The 24,005-nt window shown below is 34.9% G+C and overlaps 1 protein-coding gene across 3 annotated transcripts in view; it reads left to right on the forward strand.

The window, feature by feature from the left end:
- The window catches only part of LOC110450313 (innexin unc-9-like), a 96,446-nt gene extending 73,234 nt beyond the window's left edge, over positions 1-23,212 (forward strand). For 2 of the 3 annotated variants that reach the window (XM_021497777.1, XM_021497775.1), the window contains exon 2: positions 17,086-23,212. In XM_021497777.1, the coding sequence (XP_021353452.1) occupies positions 17,086-18,289 (1,204 nt within the window). In that variant the 3' untranslated portion in view covers positions 18,290-23,212. Of the gene's footprint in view, positions 1-7,610; positions 7,659-17,085 lie in introns of those variants that run through there. The other variant, XM_021497776.1, reaches the window with a different exon arrangement.
- Positions 23,213-24,005: the final 793 nt, after the last annotated feature.

The following is a 24,005-nucleotide window of genomic DNA, read 5'->3' on the forward strand; positions in this document are numbered from 1 at the left end:
AGTTACCCGAAGCGCAGCGCCAAAGCCGTATCCTTTAGTAGCTATGTAAATGTGAATGCCAAGCTTGTCGTTTGAGAAGAGATTCTGTGTCATTATTGGCGTATTTGGCAGAGCCCCCGTTGATTTAAGCTCGGTACACTCGGCACTCGAGACTGCACCAACATCCGGGCTTCTGTGAAGTCAAAACACGTGACAAGTGTTGTCAAACAGTCTATGACGACATGACAATGCGGAACCGATTTACTAAGGTTGAAGGTGTATACTCTGGGCTGGAGGTCGCTGATTTGGTGTCACTTACATCCCCTGTGTAGAGATATCGAGTTGACGTTGAATGTTTAAGCTATAATTTGCTTAACGTACACAAATCTTATGTCGGTTAGAAGCCAAGGAATAGAAACTTGATTACAACGTGAGAGATTATACAAACATAGAACCCTGATATGATTTGCGTAATGCGATGTCTGAACAGGCATGCTTTCGTTTACATTTCTGTGACAGTTGTTACAATTCTGTTTCTCTTAAAATTATTCGTTTAAAAGACCGTACATTATAAATCTGAAATTGTTCCATGCCAGAAGAGCACTATGAATATTATATATGAATTTAAACCAAACGATGCGTTTCAACCCTGTAGTTTATGTATTATTACCGGAGTAAAAATAGTAAATTTGAGTTATAGTTTCGGATGCGAATCCTATGGGAGTTTGACTGCAGACAATGTGGCCACACAAATCATGCCGACTCTCTCCTCAATACCGTAATATAATAATCGATTCCAATATTATGTTAGATTTAGTTTGAGATTCTTGTATATATATCTCTTTTTCAAGCTAGGAAGAATATGTAATATAAAAAAACCCATCTTTTGTTGAATATTCTTTGTTTCATGAAGGCACATTCTCTAACTTATATAACAATACTGTTGTTAAAGTATAAATATCGTTTTTGTCGTGCACCATGCTTCATTGTTTTTGTATATAACTGCGTCTCCTGAGGACTCTACTTACTTACCCCACTTCCACTAGCAATTAAAGGTTGTTTTTGTTTAAGAATCTCCATACCACAACCAAAAACTATCTACGCATTTTATCCAGCCTGACCATAGTTTTGTTAAAAAAAATCTGAAAAGAAAACGATGTGTGACGTATATGGAAGAAAGATAAAAATCGAACTAAATCAAACATAATCGATAAGTATTCCGAATGTAAAAACTCTGAGGGTTTGACCAAGATTCGAACCCTGTACTTCAGATCGTTAACCTCCCGCTCTAACCGACTGAGCTAACTGACACAGGTGTTCCAGTTATGTCCAAAACTGATTCAATGAAAGATGGGGATGGATTAGTGTATATACGAAAACTACAATGCAGTCGGTAAGGGTTCTTAAGCACTGGACTTCGTTTGTAAATACATTTATAGTGTTTTGATTGAACACTGCCTGTTATATAAAGTAACATTAATTTGTAATAGCACTGCTAGTGATTTGTTTCGGTTCCGTATGTTATCTATAGTGACAATGTGTTGTTTTAACACTGACAGTATTTTGTGATAGCACAGACAGTGTGTTGCGAAGGCACTGACAATATTTGTGATAGCACTGACAGTATTTTGTGATAGCACTGACAGTATTTTGTGATAGCACAGACAGTGTGTTGCGAAGGCACTGACAATATTTGTGATAGCACAGACAATGTGTTGTGATAGCACTGACAGTATGCTGTGATAGCACTGACAGTGTTTTTAGTTAAGACAGACAGTGTTTTGAGATATCACTGACAGTGTGGTGCGAAGGCACTGAGAGTATTGGTGGTAGCACAGACAATGTTTTGTGATAACACTGACAGTGTTTTGCGAAGGCAATAACATTATTGGTGATAGCACAGACAACGTGTTGTGATAGCACTGTCAGTATTTTGTGATAGCACTGCCAGTGTTTTGTGATAGTACTGACAGTGTTTTGAGATATCACTGACAGTGTGGTGCGAAGGCACTGAGAGTATTGGTGGTAGCACAGACAATGTGTTGTGATAGAACTGACAGTATTTTGTGATATCACTAACAGTATGTTGTGATTGCACTGACAGTGTTTTGTGATATGACTGACAGTGTTTTGTGATAGCACTGACAGTGTTTTGTGATATCACTGACAGTGTTTTGTGATATCACTGACAGTATGTTGTGATAGCACTGACAGTATGTTGTGATAGCACTGAAAGTATGCTGTGATAGCACTGACAGTGTTTTGTGTTTTGTGATAGCACTGACAGTGTTTTGTGATAGCACTGACAGTATGTTGTGATAGCACTGACAGTGTTTTGTGATAGCACTGACAGCATTTTGTGATAGCACTGACAGTTTGTTGTGATAGCACTGACAGTGTTTTGTGATAGCACTGAAAGTGAAGTATTTTGGGATAAAGTTTAGCTCTGGTAGTGCTTTGTTTTGGGAAAATACTGGAAGTGTTTTTGTCGTGCACTGCTATTGTGTTCACATAGCATTGCCTGCTATTTGAAGTGACAGTGTTTGGTTATAGCAGTGATGGTGTGTTTTGATAGCACTGCTAATGGGTTGTAATAGCCCTGATAGTGTATGTTTATAATACTGATAATGTTTTTATATAGCACATATGGTGTGTTTTGGTAGCGTTACCTGTTATTCGTGTGTTTACCTTACCGTTTATCACGATATCGTGTATCGTTCACAACACCATATTCCATGGACTAATGGATCTGAACGCAACGTTGATTTATTCTGCACGACATATAGCTGTATTAATTTAATATAATTACTGTCAGGGTACCTGTCATAAATATAATAAAATATTTGTTGTCTTATTAGTATAAGGTTTGGTTCCATTCGGAAGACTAGACGCAGTGATGCAGAATCGACACAAAACATTTCAAACACATATAAGAACAGATTAACAATCCTTAATAGGCAACATGTGTAACATCAAACAACCTGTTTGTCATTCCCCAGTCAGCACCCGTATAATGTATTGATATATAAAGCTAGTCAACATTGTGCATGACAGTGTGTACAGAATAGTATTATATATTGACAGCGAGAATGGCTATGACTGTTTATGTAATGCTTATATAAGCATTACATTGACAATCGCAGTGTGTATGTATAATATACCGAAACATATCTCTTTCTGTAACCATACTTGCAAGTTCAACTTAGTGTTACTATTATTTGATCATTTGCAGCGCATGCGTGGAAGATCATCTGATATGTGATAATGAGTTAATATTTTGACACATCGATATCATTATCAGTGTTACAGCAATTTCATATTTTCTAACAAACACGAGCAACATCAAAGCGTTAATTGCCAATATATTTCTATGAAGTCCACATGATACATGTACTGATGGTGAAACGGGCTCCAGCTGTTATTTATATAGCATCGAGGATTTTCTATCTTTCTTAGTTTATGTATTTTTGTGAGATGATATTAACTAACACACGAAAGAATTTAATATGCTAAATATGAATTTCACTGCATCATACAGCTATTTCGCCCTTCCTTCTAGGAATATGAAGATATGTTTTCATGAAAAAAACATTGTTACTTTGACAACCAACGCTAACCATTCGGATATTGTAATACATCTAAACTAATACACGTAATTTCACGGTAATTCCCAGTGATAACGAACCTACATATTTGCAGGATTCAGTGATGTAAGGCATATTTCTTCGAATGGAAAATGTTAGAAAATAATCAATACAGTTGACCATAAATCTAATAACCAGAAAATGGACTGCAACACTAACATGAACGCCTACTCCTTTATAGAGCACTTATAATCATGTTGGATTTTTGAATGTTTATGAACTTGATTCAATATGAAACTTGAAACCGTAGTAATTTCTTCTAAATCACCGAAAATAATGACCTTTATAATCAAGTACTTCTTAAAACAATCTTGAACATATTTTAATCATTAGTATTAACATAGAAAAAACATTGGTAAAACATAATCTTGTAAACACTCAGCTACATGTAACGATTTGTTATTGGTTATTACCGTCATGTCGTACGGAATTACTCACGCCGAGATGGTCAAGTTATCTAGGAACGATTTCTGCTTCGAATCGTTTTTGGGAAGAATTTTGATGAATATTGGAAAAGAAGTTTGATGACTCTAAGGTATTCAGACATATGACTGTAATCCCTTCTAACGTTCACCCAGTGCTACAGAAGGTCATAGGTCAATGCTTGTTGATGAGATATTTGCTGAACAGTGTTCTTGTGATTGACTGCTATCCTGGAGTGCGTTGCCGTCGATAGTGCAAACAGATTTGTGTGCAAAACATTACAGACTATATCGATGTGTCGCAAGGGTGTATTAAGTTCTTTTTTCAGAATATGTATTTTTCTGATACATCTATGAATTATTTCATACTGTAACACGAAAACAACATGAACGAAAGACTGTAAACAAATGGTTGGTTGGTTTGTTGGTCGGTTGGTTGGTTGGTATATTGGTCGGTTGGTATATTGGTTGGTTGGTTGTACATTGGTAAACGTCCTTTCAACAGCTAAGTTCATAAATAATGTGTACCTATTTTTTTCGGTAAACTGAATTTAGCGTTTTCCGCCGCCCCCCCCCCCCCCCTTTTTTTTAAGAAATTTTCGCCGGGTGTTTTTTCAATTTCCAATTCTACTAATGCATATATAATTACTGTTAAGACAGTGGTACATTGTATTGGAATTCTTGATAGATGAAATTTCATTGTAAAAACCAAAAGTATACATTTATTGTGAAATATCTGCTATTATTGTTTTTCTATACCATGCAAAGTAATGATGATTTCTGTATAATTTCATATTCGTAAGATTGACTAACAAGGACTATTACCAAGTATTCTATAACCTAATCCTATTTAGATGACTTTGGGAAATAAACAAAATTAAAAAGCACGTATTATTGATCAGAGGGATAAACAAATATTATCCAAGAAACCATTATGTAAAAATATATAAAAAATAATGTGGGCACAGCATGTCTCATCGACTTTCATAGAATATGACGGTGTAATATCTAGCGGTCTTGCAATCCTTAATATTTACAGAACATCTATTGCCATCAGCTTGTGTTTACTTTAGATGGCATAGATGAACTAGTTCAATTACTATAGGCATGGCCTGATAAATCTATATAGTGATATATGTGTGTACACAGGATTATACTGTATATGGAAATGCCCGGTATCGAATCTCGTTAACATCAAGAGTAAATATTGTTAGGTGTTTGCTATACAGACACAGATCTATATAAAATACTATATTTGTAGTAGGTCCAAGGTTACTAGTGGCAAGTGCCAGTCTTGAAAGACCATTTTATTTACAACTTTAAAATGCATCATAGAAGTTATAAAGCTGAAAGCACCAATTGCCTTCAGTCGTTCTTGTGCCTTTTATTTGCGTTGTGCTGTAAGAACAGAAAGGGATTTTAGACTTTGTATAAACCGTAAACTCCACCTTCTGCTTATTATGGTCAAATTTAAGGTATATATGTTAACTTTGTCATTTCGATCACTACATGTATACCATATTGGGAAATACTTCAACCAGTCTGCCCCTTCGTATGTCTGTATGCCCATAAACCAATGCTTAGTCACATAGTTTAAGTCCTATATTTTTAGTGTACTCTAAAGTCACATGTAGTTATGTAGTTATGCATTAGGTATACTTCGGCTTACATATATAGTTTCCTTTAATATTTAATATGTTACCGTGATAAAAGATTTTATCTTTTTTTTTTATCTTTTATCTTGAATTTGACTTTTGAATTCGACGGGATATATTATGATGGGTGCACACAATTCATTCCTTACTTGACTATCTTGTTTCAACTCCACGATGTCTTTCCTTTTGTTACTTGCTTTATTTTTTTCTCTCGCAATGTATCGACGTTGACTCTGATCTTGTCTATATGTGATGATGCTATGTTTTTTTTCAATATTTTTCAGAAGTTTAGCCGAACATAATAAACATCTATTAGATTAACAATGTTTCATTAAGAATGCAATGGTCATTTTGAGTGAGTGACCTATAGCTCGCGTAGGTGACCTATTAGTAATGAGGTAAGTACCTCTTACTTTCTGGCTAGCGACCTCTTACGCTTGAGTCAGTGGTCTCTTACTTTTGATTTGTGGCATATTACATATTACATATAAGTTAGTGATCTCTTGTTTGGGGTCAGTGATTAATTGAATCTTCCCTTACCTTGAGGGTATGATAGAGAAATCTCCAACCCGAGGGATGATGTATTTTGGTTGTCTAACCCGAGGCTCTCTGTTTTTCTCCCATCCTATTATTTCAGTCACAACTCCACCGGCAGTAGTGTAAAACAAAAATACATGTTGGATATGAATATCGTCATTCACTTTTGATGACGTCACAATTACCGGTGACGCATTTCAATGATGTCACAATTGAACACGTGCTAATCGGCACGAAGCTTTCTCCCCCTAGGGGGTGACAAGCTGATCTTTCCCGGCTAAAACGGGAGACACGCCTGTGAAGGGTGGGATTCATCTTACTCTAAGTTGGTAATGTACTTATAACATACTTTTATATTTGAACAAATAAACTATTTTAATATATTATTGATGGTTCATTGTTCCAACAAAGCCTGATGTATGAATAAGTCCTTTTAATTAGCAGAAAATAATGTATTAGTCATTGATTCGAAGCTCTTTGTTTGAATTTTAGATGCCAAAAAAAGTCAAACACGGTATGATTTGGTTTGTACGAGTATGCCCAAATACGACTAAAAGTAAGGTTTTCACTTGCAATGAACGCTATGTTATAAGTAAATTAAGCTACTCGTAATGGCGTACCAGCATGAACATCCAAAATAGATCTTGATACGTGATACCGACATTAATTATGCACTGTATACGGCAAGCATCCATTCTCAAACCACTTCTGGCTAACAGTATACCTCCTGCCAAGGTGAATGTGGATACGCAATGAGATATGTTCTCCCCACCTCCACCTCAGTAATATAGTCAAATCCATTATTGGCTTTTCGTTCTATCTGATTTACATGAACGTACCGGCACTGCGGATGCCATCGGTACACACTTTCTAAGGAGAAGCCCCATACCTCTACGGGACAAGTCACACCGTGTATGGACCTCTGCAATTTACATGAATTCGATCATGACAGGTTTCCTTTTATTGTAAACTCTATAGTGGAAAGGTGTACCTTTTTGGCTATGATGTTTTGATTCTAATGATTCACACAAAGTTTGATACAATCACCTTTTGACTTCAAAATGAAGAGGGTGATAGATTCCGCTGATGTTGTTATGGTGATGCTTATAAATAGACACCTAGAGTGTACAATTTCTGGATGTTAATCAGTGGACACATCTGTCGGCTCTTTTCTTGTACGACCATCCTTGTCATTGGATTGCCATTGTTATTAAAAATGCAGGTGATAGATTTTTCTCGAGAAAGATGAAGACGTTGATTGTAGAGCATTGGATCTTTAAGAGCGCCTCACTGTCAATGTAAATCTGAGATGGTGTTATTGTGAATGAAACCCGAGATCAGTACACTGTCACCCAATGAGGTTGATAGTGCCTCTTATACATGGAGTCTTCGGTGTTGTTTCTATCAATGTCTACGTTATTGTAAGTATATATTACATTCGTTTTTTACCACGTACCCATAATGCATTGCAACACATGCCTTGTTTATTGCTTTACCTCATTACTGGTTTGCTACTTTGTGCCTTGATCAGATATTCTCTAACGAGGATTGCTACTGCATTACCCTGTCCTTGTGGTGCCCTTCTTACTTAGAATATAGGCTGCGTTTATAGCAGTGGAATTGTCCGGGGAAATCATGCTGGCTTTGTTATGAGTAATTACAGAATATAAGATGTTTCGCTCGTGACCTGGTATCTCAGCTCAGGTTGTCTTTATAAAAATATTTTTCAGGACCGTCACTCTTTGTTTCACACCCCGAGACAGCACTTAACCAGATACACATAAACAGGATATTTTTTTACAAAGAAAATCGGAATTAAGCCAATATGTGATGTGTTATTTCCCCTACGCTAGTTAATTGATGTCTTTAAATAATTGAGAACAATCATTGAGCACATTAATACACTTGGTCAACATTGCAAAAACCCATTCTGAATGTTTTGAATGCAAATGTGATAAAAGGTTCTAAACGTATGTCTGTGTACCACGAAACCATTAGTTTCATTGTGTTTAATTATTTACATTCAATAGCAATAATAGAAGTGAAAGCCATTTTGAGTTATTATTGTCTTCCTTATAAAAGCAAATTGGCACCATTAACAGTAGTAGTATTCGTAAGTGTGCGCCATTGAAAGTCCGTTATATCTGCGCTTTTGAATGCACAGACGACAGCAATGGTATCTTGTGTGTATGTGGGGGTAAATGAAGCGCCTATTGTTCCCCGGTTTCGTCTGGAGGCCAATGTTTTGTAGTAATGAGTCCACGTGTCGGGACCATGAGGCCAGCTCCAAAACCCCAAAGCAGATCTCATACATCACCATGGACAGACCGGACCACGGAACGGCTAAATCCTACCATTGACTCACCTCGGAGAGGCAAAATAATAGGATAGGAGGCGGGCATCTTAGATAATCTTTAAAATTCCATTCGTTAATGATTTCTTTCTCTGCGAAAGAACCATTAGGCAAGTAAATTGAGGCTTTTGTTCCATCTTTTATCGCTTGTAAATTTCGAAATATATTACTGCTGGAAAAACGCCATGGACATTGTCTATCGATAAACGAGGCTCTTGTCCCTGACGGAAAGTATTAGGTAACTTGCCCGACCAGTTGGATCAATTTAGGCAGATTGATTGTAGTAGGAATGTAGGTTTTTAATTTATCCTCTGAGACGAAGAATATGTGGACGTTCATTAGGGTTTACTGTATCTTGTCGTTAGATAGATTACAGAGTAGACATTGTGGTTAGACTAACTTATCCGTTGCTTAAGCTAAATGTTCCATTGCGAGTGTGTAGCGCATTGACGATGTCTATTACAACAGAAGACAGCTGCCAAATTGCAATTCATTTAATCAGGGATGCGCCAGTGTAAATTGCGCAGTGTGCATAGATCCTGCTTTTAATGGTTTTGTTTACATTTATGCTAATAGAAAAACATCACGTTTTAAGGTACATACTGGTTGTGACGAGAAAAGACTATGTTATACGTGTAAACAAGCTAAGTTTTCCTGATTTTGGACCTTCTTTTGCACATCTGCAGTTCAATGTAAACCTGTAATGCGGTTGTGTGTTCACGTTCATTAAGATTGATACCGACATACACTATATACATTTATATACTTGAAACGGAGATATTGAAATACTGCTTATCCAATTGTCTTTACAAACTACAAGAAAAGCAAAAGATAACAATTATTATATATTTTTGGAATGATTCCTTCGGCTTTGATGTTTTTGTATCACAAATCATAAGACTCGTGCTGATAAAGTGCCCTGGATTAGAAGACAACACAATACATGCCTGTTACCTGTTCATCTAATTAGAGTGAGTTTATCTAGGAGTTGTACAAAGTCATGAGGGTTACAGCGTGGTTTTTGGATACGTGAACACTAGTTGATGAGAGTGATCGAATTTAAGAGCAGTTAGATTAACATAATACATGACAACGAACCATAACGAGTTTGGGTGCATTTTGTTCTCTCGCAACGCTTGCATTATATTTTAAAAACTACATGTCTTGTTAGTGTTAATATTACCTGTTCGATCGAGGAAAAAAATACCATGAATCATGACGTCAAAATATTAGATGTCGTCGCATAGCATTGTTAGTGACGTCATTATTGAAGGACTGTTTCATGAAATTACATCAAAGTTATATTTGCAAGATTCATCGAGTCACTTACATTTACCAATTCCTTTTTTATCTGTCTGATGGGAACCGCATGACATGTATTTCTGCATCAACATAGCATAGGCTTACATAGTTTAGTGAAGTATAAAATACATTCAAACACCGGATCATGGATAGAGGAAAAATAAGACATACCCAAAACATTATTAATAACCTCAAATGGTTATATATACGAATATAAATATATTCCTTGGTGTATTGACAGATGTCTTAAAATTTGTCTCGATCTTGTATGTCAAGAGGTAATTAGAGGGAAGGGGATCGCCTTATACCGCATATCTGGGTAGATATGTCGACACCACTATTCTAAAGCCCTAATACATATATCAATATGTGTATGAGGCAATCACCTGCCGTTCTCATTGATATTTGCTTATAACTTTTATATCGCAAGGCGTTAGGTAATAAATTGAATCAATGGTTTAAATGGAGTATATTAGATACATGAATAAAAAAGTTGATTTATCCAACAAGCATACAGAAACAAGACATGTATAGGAATCATGAATATAATTAGGAGACAGACAGTTTTACTATTCAATCCCTAATCACTGTTTTCATGATCTTGCAATGCTAAGAAAGATTTTTTGTGCACCTGATATGTGGTTTTACATTTTGAGACAAAAACAATTCAAAGTGTGTTTATTTCAAAGGTCGATATATATTTGTACCTGTAGATATGCACTCCAAAGTGTTCATCTTTGCCTTTTCTTTGGCAAGAATCGCTTATCATTAATATTAACACCGTCAACAATATCTAACTACATATAATTAAGGCACATCAATTTACATGTTTCACTCCTGGCGTGTTCGTAATAGCATTGCCGTCTAAATTATATTGCAGTAATTCGTTTAAAGATAGGGTACACATGTATATCTTTACCTTGCTGTAAACCCATGAAGGCACTAGGTACGGTCTCTTATGTTTTGTTGAATTTTTACTTCGCAAATGAGTATCAGGTTTAACCTAGTTATACGTACTTAACTAGTATGTAGGAATTCATTATATTTGTTCTCTGTATATCGTTGTTGTTCTTGTTTTCGTCTTTTTATATAATTGTTTTTCTCCTGATATTGATATCATATTGATCAGTTTAGACTCACTGAATTTTTACTTCGCAAATGAGTATCTGGTTTAACCTAGTTATACTTACTTAACTAGTATGTAGGAATTCAGTATGTTTGTTCTCTGTATATCGTCCTTGTTCTTGTTTTCGTCTTTTTTATATAATTGTTTTTCTGCTGATATTGATATCATATTGATCAGTTTAGACTCACTGAATTTTTACTTCGCAAATGAGTATCTGGTTTAACCTAGTTATACTTACTTAACTAGTATGTAGGAATTCATTATGTTTGTTCTCTGTATATCGTCGTTGTTCTTGTTTTCGTCCTTTCATATAATTGTTTTCCCCTGATATTGATATCATATTGATCAGTTTAAACTCCCTGAATTTTTACTTCGCAAATGAGTATCGGGTTTAACCTAGTTATACGTACCGTACTCGTATGTAGGAATTCTTTTTTTTCTCTCTCTGTATATCGTCGTTGTTCTTGTTTTCGTCTTTTCATATAATTGTTTTCCCCTGATATTAATATCATATTGATCTGTTTAAACTCCTTGATGATGTAAAGGTCTTTTATTCAATTTGCTGCTGCAAAAAAACATGTTCATGTATCAGATCTTGTTCGTAGTCACAGTCATGTATCTCATACTAGACTGGCCGCCGTCTCTAGAATATTGAAACATTTAGAAACAAAAATCAACTCTAATAAAATTTTGATTACTTGGATGTCTGATTCTAAGTTCTAAGCTAGGGGGAGATGAACAGGAAGTTAAATGCAATAGAGAAATTTTTCATAACAACTTAGTGGCTGGTAGCCAGTCTAATCTCATACATGAATGGATGAACGGGAGAAGACAAAATAAATCAGTGTTTATTGGATGTGTCTATTCTTCTTAAAACTGTTATTCGTATTATTACAAGTCATTTGCAGTATGTAAAATACCATTTAAGATTAAACTCCATGACTCTTGATGGGTGAAATGTGTGCCCTAGTACTACAATGTATAGTTTTTAAGCGCAATTTCCATTTTTAGCGTTTTACGTTTTAAGATTTCGATCGGTATAACGGGTTAGATTCAGTTCTGTAAATCAAGTATCTTACCGTAAGAAATGTATGTACATGTAGTGGACGACCAAGTTACATCGTTCCGTTCGTGCTAAAGAAAACACACATGAAAACTACATTTATTACAACTATGGTAATTCTAAGTACAGAAAATACACTACTATAAGGTACATGCTTATTATAGAATGATGGCACCGTGTTACAGTTTTGATAGCGTTCAGGATAAATCTGTCTCTGAATATCGATCGACCAGTCGAGAATGCCACATGCAGAGAACCAAGTCTAACCTAGAAAGCTAATCGACACAGCAATATGTTTTCCAAGACTGCCGATCCTACCATACCTCACACGCATGTTCATCAAAATTCAATATAAAATTGTATAGGCGAGCTACTCTGATGCAAGACCGAGTCAGAGAAGTCGTCATAACGAGGCGGAGTCCTGCTATAAAACAGGCAGGTCGGTGGAAGACATTGCCAAACGTGTGCAGTAATGTCAAACAATTATATGTGTCATAATGGGAAATCTCGTTATAATATCGCATTACAAAGTAAACAGTAGGCTGTAATCCAGAGTATTGATTTCTTACAGTACGAGTTCTGTTTTTTTTAATACTTATCAGCCATATAAGAAACAATGATTTTCAATACAATATAAAACATATAAAGACTTCTTATTTCGAAATCTGCAACAAAGCATCATTATAGAAAAATATAAGTAGGATAAACAAATGACTCGCTCATCGACCTATTTTGTTCAACAAGAGTTTTACGCCAATACCATACAAACGTTCCGTCAAGTACATATTTAAGAGATGAAGGTTTCGAAATTAGTTTACTTACCAAGATTCAAAATTATCCTTCTGAAGACAAGAAACACAAATTTATTGAAATTCTTTTTCATATATTTCACAAAAATTGCATTTGAAGTTTAAACTTTTAACAACCACGACCTGGTGATTAGTTTACTTGAATGTTTAAATACTTGTGTATATAACACTGTAATATGTTAGTTAGTTGCTTTATGGCCAAGCAACTTTAAAGTATTATCAGGTCGGAGATTAGAATACAGGGCACTTACAAAACAAATGAATACACCGATAAACATGGTTGGTAAAAGGTTTAAATCTACATACACAGTACACGTAGATATTCAAAATAGTTGACAAATAAATTGAACAAAACATTTTGTATACCATGCACATAACACTATTTGTCTCGAGTCTACCTTAACTCGTCACATTCTATCAATATGTGCAGCACATTCATATGTACGCAACATGAATAACTAAGGGGCTGATCATCATGTATAAGAATACCTATAAGTAAAATTCCATGTCCCTTATGAAGTCGTGAGAGGACCACCTCCTACACTTTGTACCAGTAAATATTTAATAAAGCTTCGCAATATAGTGTGTTACTAACAATCTCATGGTCACCATACAGTCTAGATCGTTGATATTCCTTTAGTTTGTAATTGAGACCAGAAATCATGAAAATCAACTGTAAAATTGATACATTGTGTGCTTCAGGGAAACAGCATTCATTAATATACGTAATTTATTCTTAGATAATCTCCATGTTGTACCTATACTGTAGATCCTTTTGAAATCGTCTTGTTTAAACTTTAAAGAATTGCTATGATAGAATGAGCTTAAAACCATATAATGAAGAAATGAATACCACTATAAATAACTTATCACTTATCACGCAGAAAAAAACAACTTCATTATTTATATCGATAGCACATTATTGTTATGTGCATCACATTATTACAACCGAACTAGATCTTTATTAATGACTTATGACTAATTTTCCCCACTCCTATTAAAAATGGTCTTTGTAAGCAGCAGTTTGACTAGTTTGTGTTCGTTACTAAATACAGAAAGATTAAATCGAAAATAAATATGCAAATTAGCATTGTAATGTATATACCGGTTTTACATTAACACCGGAAAACGTCATAACGAGGCACATTATTATAAAGCATTGTTTTTAAGAATACGAAACGTTCATTAGTTTAAACCTTATGCACTGAAAACCTCTCATTGATATTTCCGATGTTACCATATAAGAGCATCATGGTCGTTCAATAGCAATCATCGTGACTATTTTTGTCCGTATACTTTTTATTCCTTTCTATGAATTGAGTTGGCTTCATTTTATTGAACCTTAAAGATATGGAATTGTTTAGTAATACAGATGTTATTTTCTTTCAACCACTATCAGGACATGGTAACTTGGTGTTACGGAATTTAGTTTAGTTTGATATGGTATTATTTTCACTCAACCAAGAAATGGTTACTTGGTGTTACTGAAATGTTAAGCACAGAAAGAAGAAGGACTATTTACCTGTTGATGAAGATTTAACCATCAATTTTAGAATTTGAATGACAGTTGGTATTTTAAAATATTTTCAAAGTTAGTATTAATTTACCCGCCCTGTAACAAAATAATAAGCTGTGTACATCGAGCCAGTATAATTGTACACCCATTGACAACCTAATCATCAACACTGGAGGCATGAACACTTTAATGGCGTAACAATAGGTTTGCTGTAGTAATGGTGCATGTTTTATGATGCTTAAGCGCTCTGCAAAAGGAGTGGGACGGATGCTGGATCAAAAAGCTCAAGGAGTGCTACTAGATAGGGGTCAATTATTTCTGTCAAGCATTAGGTTGTCGATAAAATAGAGAATAAAAAAACAACAATGGGAAGTTTGACTAAGATAGCCATGTTGAAGGTGCAGTGGTTGTGCGTGGGAGTTTATTTAATTGACCGTGGAAAGGGAGGGCAATACTTCACTGCCGGCAGTTAAATACACAATGAAGCTTCGGTCAATACAACGTTGTAGACTACGATCTTGTAAAGAAACTGCAATAGTTTTCCCTAAGGTCAAATGTCAATTTTGTCTACAGTTCTATCCATCATGGAATGGTCAACACTTTAAGTCGTTGTCATGTCAGCTGCAATTAACTTTAATCTATAATAAGGCTTTATGTGGATGTTACATGTATGTCATGAGTTGATATCATTAATTCTAATTTATACATTCTAAGTGACGTCACAAAATGGTTATTTCAATGACCTCACAGTCAATTTTAGCTCATTTAAAGTGATATAAATCATATGGTCTTGTAGTTGACGCTGTTATATAAACCATATAGCATAGTGAGCATTTGTCTTCATTTTTCAAAGATGGAAATTGAGTGAAAGTGGTAAACTAGGGAGGATGCTTGATCTTACGCCATCGACCAATGCTTTTTTTTGATATTTGTTTGTTTCAGATTATTTATTAACACACATTCAAACCCACATGACCTTTCGTGTTCCTTGGTCGTAACACAACAATCAAACCTGACAAAATTATACAACAGCTCACATCAATTAATTGTATTGTAAAGGCATTGAGGTGGAATATGATTGAAAATGAAAATGTGGGGTCGGAACGGGTTTATATTAGGTAGTTTGCTTGTAAGGGAGGCCTCTTTTTGCAAGATAGTGAAGTATGGAGAACCGGCGCGTTCACCCCGTCAACGCCTCACATTGACGGCTTTATATTAGGAACCGACCGATTTCATTGTTAGAAGAGAGTGAATTATTCATGGAATAACACCCGGTATTTCCCGGTCGTAAAATTACAATATCGATCGAAGATGATTTCTTCTTGTATAGAGATTGTCCACAACAATCCCTTCCTCGTCGAACAAGATATATTGATAAACAAGGTATACAGATAAATGACCAACCTTTAACGATAACGTCACTCGGGGTGGGTCTACCGGATGCGTACAGGTGCAGTTCTTTTATTGTGATGATACAGCTGATAATTTGATCGCTGTATTTCGTGACCAGTATCCGGCTTCCGCCAAATTTAAATATTCCAATGTTTGTCATGTAGATTCAATATAAGACAATACAATATAATTTTACAAACGTTTTCTTATACACATCATGCAGTCTCTCTGTAACATTTGCTGTGATAGGACCCTATAACGGATGTTGAATGCAGCAGTGAACATTGAATTCCTGTATTAATAGTATAGATAAAGAAAAACTGCTGCTGATAAAAAAACACTGGCTGATCAAGAAATGAATTAAGTGTCATTTCGATGAACTTATTGTCGTTAACTGAAATCTGCCCCCTTTCTGTTTGGCTGCATTCAATACATTAACGAATGTCAAACATTGCATAGAGGCAGACCAATAGAACGAGATCACTGCACATGTGCATGGTGTATTGAACTCATATGTAAACTTCAGTTCAGTTACGATATGGTTACGTAAAAGCTATCAATGGATTTCTTTTGCCATTTTAGGGAATTATTTCTATGTTAAAAGGGGTTAGCTATCGATCTGGGTGGTTCATGTTGTAATAAGACCCCAGGGGATGGAGATCGTCGATTGTATTTACCAAAGCGTGCATTATCAGCGTTTAACCTCTAAAGTATACAAACTTAGAATAACAGAGATCAATAAAACGTAATGGATATCAAGGATAAACAACTGTTTGATCTTAATAGCTATTGATAAAGTTTGACAAAACAACTAACTCTCTTTCAATAATGAATAAATAATACTTGGATGAGCAAAAATGTGTTCAGTTAAAAATCAATTTACTTATATTAGTTTTTGACAATTTGATTTTAGATTATCATTCTGAAATTTCCTTCGCTAATACACATAACTATAATTATATTCAATATTGATGTATAAGACTAGTTATCATCCCGTTTTTTGCCAACGTAATGATATTTATTGTCTCATTAAATATTTAGGTTCGTTTTTAATCTTGACGAAGCAATTACTATGATATTTTTAGTCTTTTCGCAATATCCAAATAAGAGCTATGCATCTGTTTGAGTAACTTTCCTGTACACAATATTGGATAGTGGGGTGTAATATGTGTTCATCTGTTATTCGAATTTCTTTCCTTGGCGCTGCATGTATTTAAGTTTGTGTTATCAATTTTGTACAATCTAGTTTTGATTTAAACTTAATGATAATCTCCTTTGTCGTTTCAGGCTTGACAGTGTTCTGGGGAGCTTCGCCACCTATGCACGGTTGAAGGGTCGCTACGACGATGACTGGATCGATCGTCTAAATCATCTGTACACCACCATCATTTTTATCATCTTCACCATAGTCGTCAGCACAAAGCAGTATGTGGGAGAGCCGATCCATTGTTGGTGTCCGGCGGAATTCGAAGACTCCATGGTTGATTACACAAACAACGTCTGCTGGATATCTAATACGTACTACGTACATATTGATGACGATATACCCAAGGAACGAGCGGTTCGCACCGAGCGGGAAATCACGTATTATCAGTGGGTTCCTATGATTCTCCTATTCCAGGCATTCCTATTTAAGGTGCCATGCATACTATGGCGCATATTGACAGCCTCGGCTGGTGTAAATCTGGATAAGATTGTAACTCTCGCCGCAGAAACTCAATACATATCTCCAGACGACAGAGAAAGAACTATCAAACATATCGTACGCTACATGGACAGGTGGCTTGAAAATGCACGTGAATACAGATCAGGGTGTTTTATACGCTTGCGCCAAACCATATCAAAGTACTGTTGTATCGTGTGCGGCAAACGCTATGGGAACTACTTGGTCACAATATATATGTTTATAAAATTATTGTACATGTCTAATGCTATCGGGCAATTGTTTATATTAAATGAGTTCCTCGGGACGAATTACAATGCTTACGGACTTGAGGTTCTTGATCATCTAGCCAACGGGATAGACTGGAAGGAGTCGCCAAGATTCCCTCGAGTTACATTGTGTGATTTTAGAATTCGAAAACTGGCAACAGTTCAAGATTATACTGTTCAGTGTGTTCTACCAATCAACCTTTTTAACGAAAAAATCTTTATTTTCATCTGGTTCTGGCTAGTGTTTGTATCTGTGCTAAGTTCTGCCAATTTTCTGGTGTGGTGTTACACAATGATCTTTAGACAACATCGCATTCGATATCTAAAGAAATTTCTACGCATCAATGATTGCTACAAATCAGAACTTGATAAAAAGATGGCGGTGAAATTTGCCGAACAGTACCTGCGTCAGGACGGCATTTTTGTGTTAAGACTCGTGGGTAAAAACGCTAATGATGTGTTGGTGTCAGAAATCATTTTGCAACTATGGAACCATTACCGGAATAAACCTTTAATAAAGCATGCGAACCAGATAAGTGATGACAATAGCAACGTTTGACTAGAAGCATCGAGGCTCCTGAAACTTGTGAAAATCCAGTACTATTCGCTCTCCGAAACACAAGACGATGGACAAGCAATGGCCCAAACTTTAATGGCCAATTCCTTTCCGAACGGTTCTGTTCGGAACTCGTGTATGGAAACGGAAGTTTGAACGTAAGCGAGATAGAGGTTGTGGCATCAAGCAAATCAGGAAATCGCCAATAGTAACTTGTTTCTCGGGTAAGCGCCGTGAATCTGTACAAACACCGGGAATTCGAAAAGAACATTTTGTAAAGTAGACGCTGAAACAATTTACGGGCAAACAAAAGTCACCGTCCAACTTATCTTATCGCTGTACGTGCATGTATAGTGTGACTACGCATGCGTACCGAGGGTCGCCGGGAGGCGGGTGTGACCCTGGAGGGTTTCTGCATCCTTCCTGGGTTCTTGCCAGGTCCAACTTTAATAGTAGAATGCCTAAAAGAAAACCTACCAAAGAACTGGAACCTGTGAATCTATCGTGGCCTCTAATCATCAACATGGTGGTCTGCAGTAGCGATACATCGCAACATTATCTCACTCATCTAGAGCAAATCTTGCTTAAGACTTGTATGGTTTTTGGTTTCACCATCTCAACAATTACTCCACATTTTGCTACTTGTATTATATTTCAAAACATTTTTGCAAAAGAAGAAAAATCATATATTAAACTATGTGTTTTACTAAACAAGATGTATTTGCCAATATACGTAGAAGGTATGAAATCAGTTATCAATTAATTTGCAAAACATTTATAAATAACATAATATTATTGTTGCTATTTTCCGTTTCATGATTTTGACAAAGAGGATAATATTAATACAGACAATGTAAAAAAGGGATGTAAATCAGAAGAAAGTGGGGATTTATATGGAATTAAAATCCTGATTATTTTTTCTTCCTATGTTCAATTCAAGCTTGTAAAATTTTGACACGATTCTGGTATATTTTTCGTTAAATATTTCAAATATATAACATGTCAGTTTTATACCCGTAGTCTATGTTTGAAATATGTTTTGATTGTTAATTGCATGTTTATTATTCTGAAAGTTTATAATTTAAATAGTAAATGTTGATGTTGGTAGGAGTTTCGGGTCGAGGTGTTGAAGCAAACTGTGATGAAAACGCCCATCTTGTTACCATGGCAACAACACCGAACCTGTGACGTCATGGGCGTCATTTATAGTATTTGAAACACATTTTACTTGTTATTATAACACTTTATGTCGGAGAGTAATTTAATATATACTAAACCAACGTACGTTCAAATTGCGTGTTATTGTTTTGGTCACGTCACGTGACGTCATAAGTTTGAGTGATTGAGAGAAGCGTGTACGAAAACCACACATGGAAGACAATATACAAATGCCTCTATGAGGGCAAGGAGGATACCATAAAAATGATATGACAAATATGTCACATGAAACTAGAAAACTGATGCAAAAGGAAATGCTAATTGGTAAAAAGAAGTTTTGAAGAATTTGCTTTCATTTACAAACAAAGTGTAACAGATAAACTTTAATCCGGCGGGAAAATACATGCATGCTCATAATTAACTTTTTACGGAATCACATTGATTTCGGAATATTTTCACAAACACATTTAATTAGAACAAAAAGGCAAAAAAGGGTTTCTGAGTTGTTTTATCATAATCAATAAGTCATTACTCAATAAGTTATAAAACCTGATGTTTATTTTGCTGTTTAAATATCATTGGTAACTCGTCAACAAAAATGAATTTTGAATTAATTTGCTTTTACAAACTACAAATATAAAAAAAAAAAAAATATTATTCCTATTTACGTTAACAAATCTTACAAATACTAAATATTATTCCAAATTTCCAATTACATAACAATATTTTACATCTGTTTCGAGAAGTGAATTTGAATAGATGACGTCATATGCATTGTATGTGGTCGTTGTATCCATGTCGTCGAGGCGTGGCTTGGTTGTGAATATTATGACGTCACCATGCTTGTTGAATTACAAGAAATGAAAGTTATCATGTGTCAAGTTTGAAGATCTGTATGTGCAATCTTTATGATTGCATACAGTTTTGTTGGAACTGAACTTAGATATTATATCCACATTTTCGTCAGCAAATTTTGAAGACAATTTTCATTTAGTCCACCTTTGCGAAAATTATGCATGACCATTCTTCGAATACATTTCGAGTATATACCTATTTTCATGAAACATAACCAAGTGAAATACCAACTCTATGTTGACTATAAACAAACTGTATTCGATCATACAATGCATACGATACAGTTGGTCTAAATCTATGCATCTTGCTATGCTATACTTCTGTGTAGTATCCTCTATCTCGAAGAGTATAATATGTAGAGGAAAGTATACAGTATCTAGTTTCATATAGATATAAAGACACGACTTCGAATGTATGATCATGACTAAAGTAGAATTGTTTAGATTTAGTTATATATGACAGATGTCGATGTAAAGATGCATGTCCTCTTCTATCGGTAATCACCCATAATGCAGTGCGGTGGGTTGTGTCCTACATATTTGCATCATTAGTGATATCCTGCGTAACAAGTTGCTGGGCAACGCGAACAATGTGTCTTGATTATCATTCACCATGCTCATTGGCTCCGTTGATGAGAAGTGTGTTGTTGTGATTGGGTATTAGCTAGGTGGGCGTGATTAGAGGGATGGGGTTTGCATGCGTGATTTACCACGTCCCTCAAATGTCATTCCTACACACTTTAAAGGCACATTGGATTTTTTTTTTTTTACTTTTAATACAAATCAGACACAAATATGTAGTGGTTAGAAACTTAACGCCAAAATTACCAGGTTTGTTCTACATGTACCTGATCGTTTATTATCGGCGCGCGTTATGACATTTGTGTGAGGTATGCGTGTAAAAAACATTGGTGTCTATCATACATTTGTGTGACTGTGTGCGCATGCGTGGTTGTGGGCAAAAGCTCATATGTTAAACAGGTTTCACCTTTATTAAATTATAGTATTGCTGTTTTGTAAATATTGTTTAATTTTGAATTTAACTGTCAGAAATATCTTCATAGAATGTACGTATATGTATATATATGTCGTTTATCTATACATATATGTATATATGTATATTTATGCATCCCTTTTTCAATCTTTCAATTTTTCTTCTAGTTTAGAGTGTCTATCGTAGATTTTCAAGGAGAGGACAGAAACATACATAATGAACGAGCATACGTAAGCATCCAAATGCTTTATCATCATTTACAACACTTTGCATATCCCATTGATAAACAATTGTCCTTCGTTTTTACTATAATTTTGTTTTACAGTGACCATATACTGACTATACGTTTTTTCAAACGACAGGTAAATAACATTTTTTTTCTTTTTTTCTTGAGGATTGTTTTAAATATAATAATTGCTTAGATGATTCTGTCAAAAATGTTAAAACTGATTATTATTCGTATACATTTGTATGCAAAATGGAGGTAATATAACAGCACGAGGAAGCTTTTATCCCCTCATTATGCAACAACTGACGGAAGTGACGTTTAACATGTTATTGTTTCACTACGCATGCTCATGGTACAACCAATCTAATCACTCGGCACATGGAGCAAAGTCAAGTATTACACACAATATAGATAACTCCTGTTGATATATTTATAGTTATTATTTATTAAATAATAATTTAAATGCATTTAAAAATGCCAAAAATCATAACTTATTCATTCAACCACCAATCCTTCATTAATGTTGTTTCCTTTTGGAGCACAAGGTATTCTATACCTATTGTCATCTAAACTAAATAAAAACCACAAAACTTACTTTTCTCATTGTACCTATTGTCATAATGAAATGATAATTGTATAAGGATTATATTGTTTTATTTCAAATAGTACCTCCAACGTATCCGAGGCTGTTCATAAAGTATACAGATACAGATACAACAATGGGTAGGTAACTCTGAAAACTTAGTGCTATCACTCAGTTATAATATATACATAGGTATATACTACTCACCTGAATTCAAATATGGCCTAAATACCGTACATATACAATATGAGATCTTTTACTGTTATTAATCACTATCCTGTCATTCCTATGCATTCAGTAAAACCGAACTAACCAAAAGTCTGGTGTAAAAGTTAGCACCTGTGGTGGCGTGTCTGCTAGTTACTGCCATCACAACATTCTGCATCGATGCATTCTCTTTTCCTATTTTTGCAACTTTCAATTTGTTGTAAATGCTTTTGATCTTGAGAAACTCTTTCAAGAATTTTGTATGTGAAATAATGTCACAACAATGTGCTAAAGGGTTTATGGCGCTCGGTTATAAATATGAACTATTGATTTTGTTCTTTCTATTTATTAATAGGCTTGTTAGTAATTTATAAACGAGGCGTGTTATCTTCGAACTATTCATTGATTGTCGTGATATTACTATTAAAGTTCGGGAAACAATTGTTAAAATATAATACCATTCAAACATCTTTGCTATTTTATGAAGTTGTAAAATTAAAATTAAATGACATCAAACGCCTAAAAGTTCCAAACAACTAGCTTGAAAGAAAACATTGTCGCATTTGTGCTCCCTCTTTTGATTTTATTATGACTTTGCTACATGTTGTCAGTCTGAGATGATAATGACATTTTGGGCCAATTCCTTTCCTCTTTGTTTACCACAGCTAGACATTAGAAACGTGACGTCACAATCTTCTAGAGAAAGATGACGTGGTATAAAGTGTGTTCTATGACATCAGTGCTATTTATAGAAGTTTTGTTTACATTCCACTAGCTGTAAATTATATATATATGTGTGTATATATATAGAAAATACACTGAAAACGTTGTTTCTATTCTTCAGTAAGAAAGGAAAACAAGAATTTTTTCAGAGGACAAAACTTTAATAAACCTATGCACTGATGAACATCATTGTTTGGTTTTCTTTTCTTATTACGTGATTGATACAACATCAATTACATTACATTATTACATGCTAAACGGACAATCAACGCATAACTCATTATGCTCAACAAATGTTGGGAAAAAATGCAAACTGAAAATGATATCAAACGAACTTAAAATTAGATGACAAAAGTCAACTTGAATATTAAATGTGCCTGTGGTGATTTAATATGGTTGAGGAAAAACATCAGCTTTCAAATAGGTATATTGTAGAAACAGTTATTGTAACAAAAACAGATAAAAGACATGTTACGTATTTCTCGAAAAAAATCTCAATTTGTCTGAAGGTCGACGAAATTTAATAACAACTGTATTACTGCCAATGGTTCTTTGGATGCTGTGCGTTGCAGCTAGTCTTCACGTTTCAATAAATAACAAAAAGATATGTATGAATGACCGCGTGTCGATGCTTCTCTTTGTAACTAGGATGCCATTCACTGATTTCAGGTATACTAGAGTATAGGTTCCAATGAGTTTGGCCCCGGGATCCTTACTTTGTTATAATTGGCTTTAAATCTGTAAATTTAAGTTTAAAATTAACAGGTGTTAGCAATAGAGCAGCTTAAGTTTAACATTAATAGGTGGTAGCAATAGAGCTGCTTTTGCGGCGCGATCTGCCTAACTAGACAGGTAATACAATGAAAAGATTGTGGTAATATTAAAATACTAGGCAAGTATATGTAATAATGACTGAATTGAAATACAAATATATATATATATCATTACTTAATCTAATATAAAATGGATCC

The sequence above is a fragment of the Mizuhopecten yessoensis genome, unplaced genomic scaffold (assembly GCF_002113885.1).
Source record: "Mizuhopecten yessoensis strain PY_sf001 unplaced genomic scaffold, ASM211388v2 scaffold5155, whole genome shotgun sequence".
Taxonomy (NCBI): domain Eukaryota; kingdom Metazoa; phylum Mollusca; class Bivalvia; order Pectinida; family Pectinidae; genus Mizuhopecten; species Mizuhopecten yessoensis.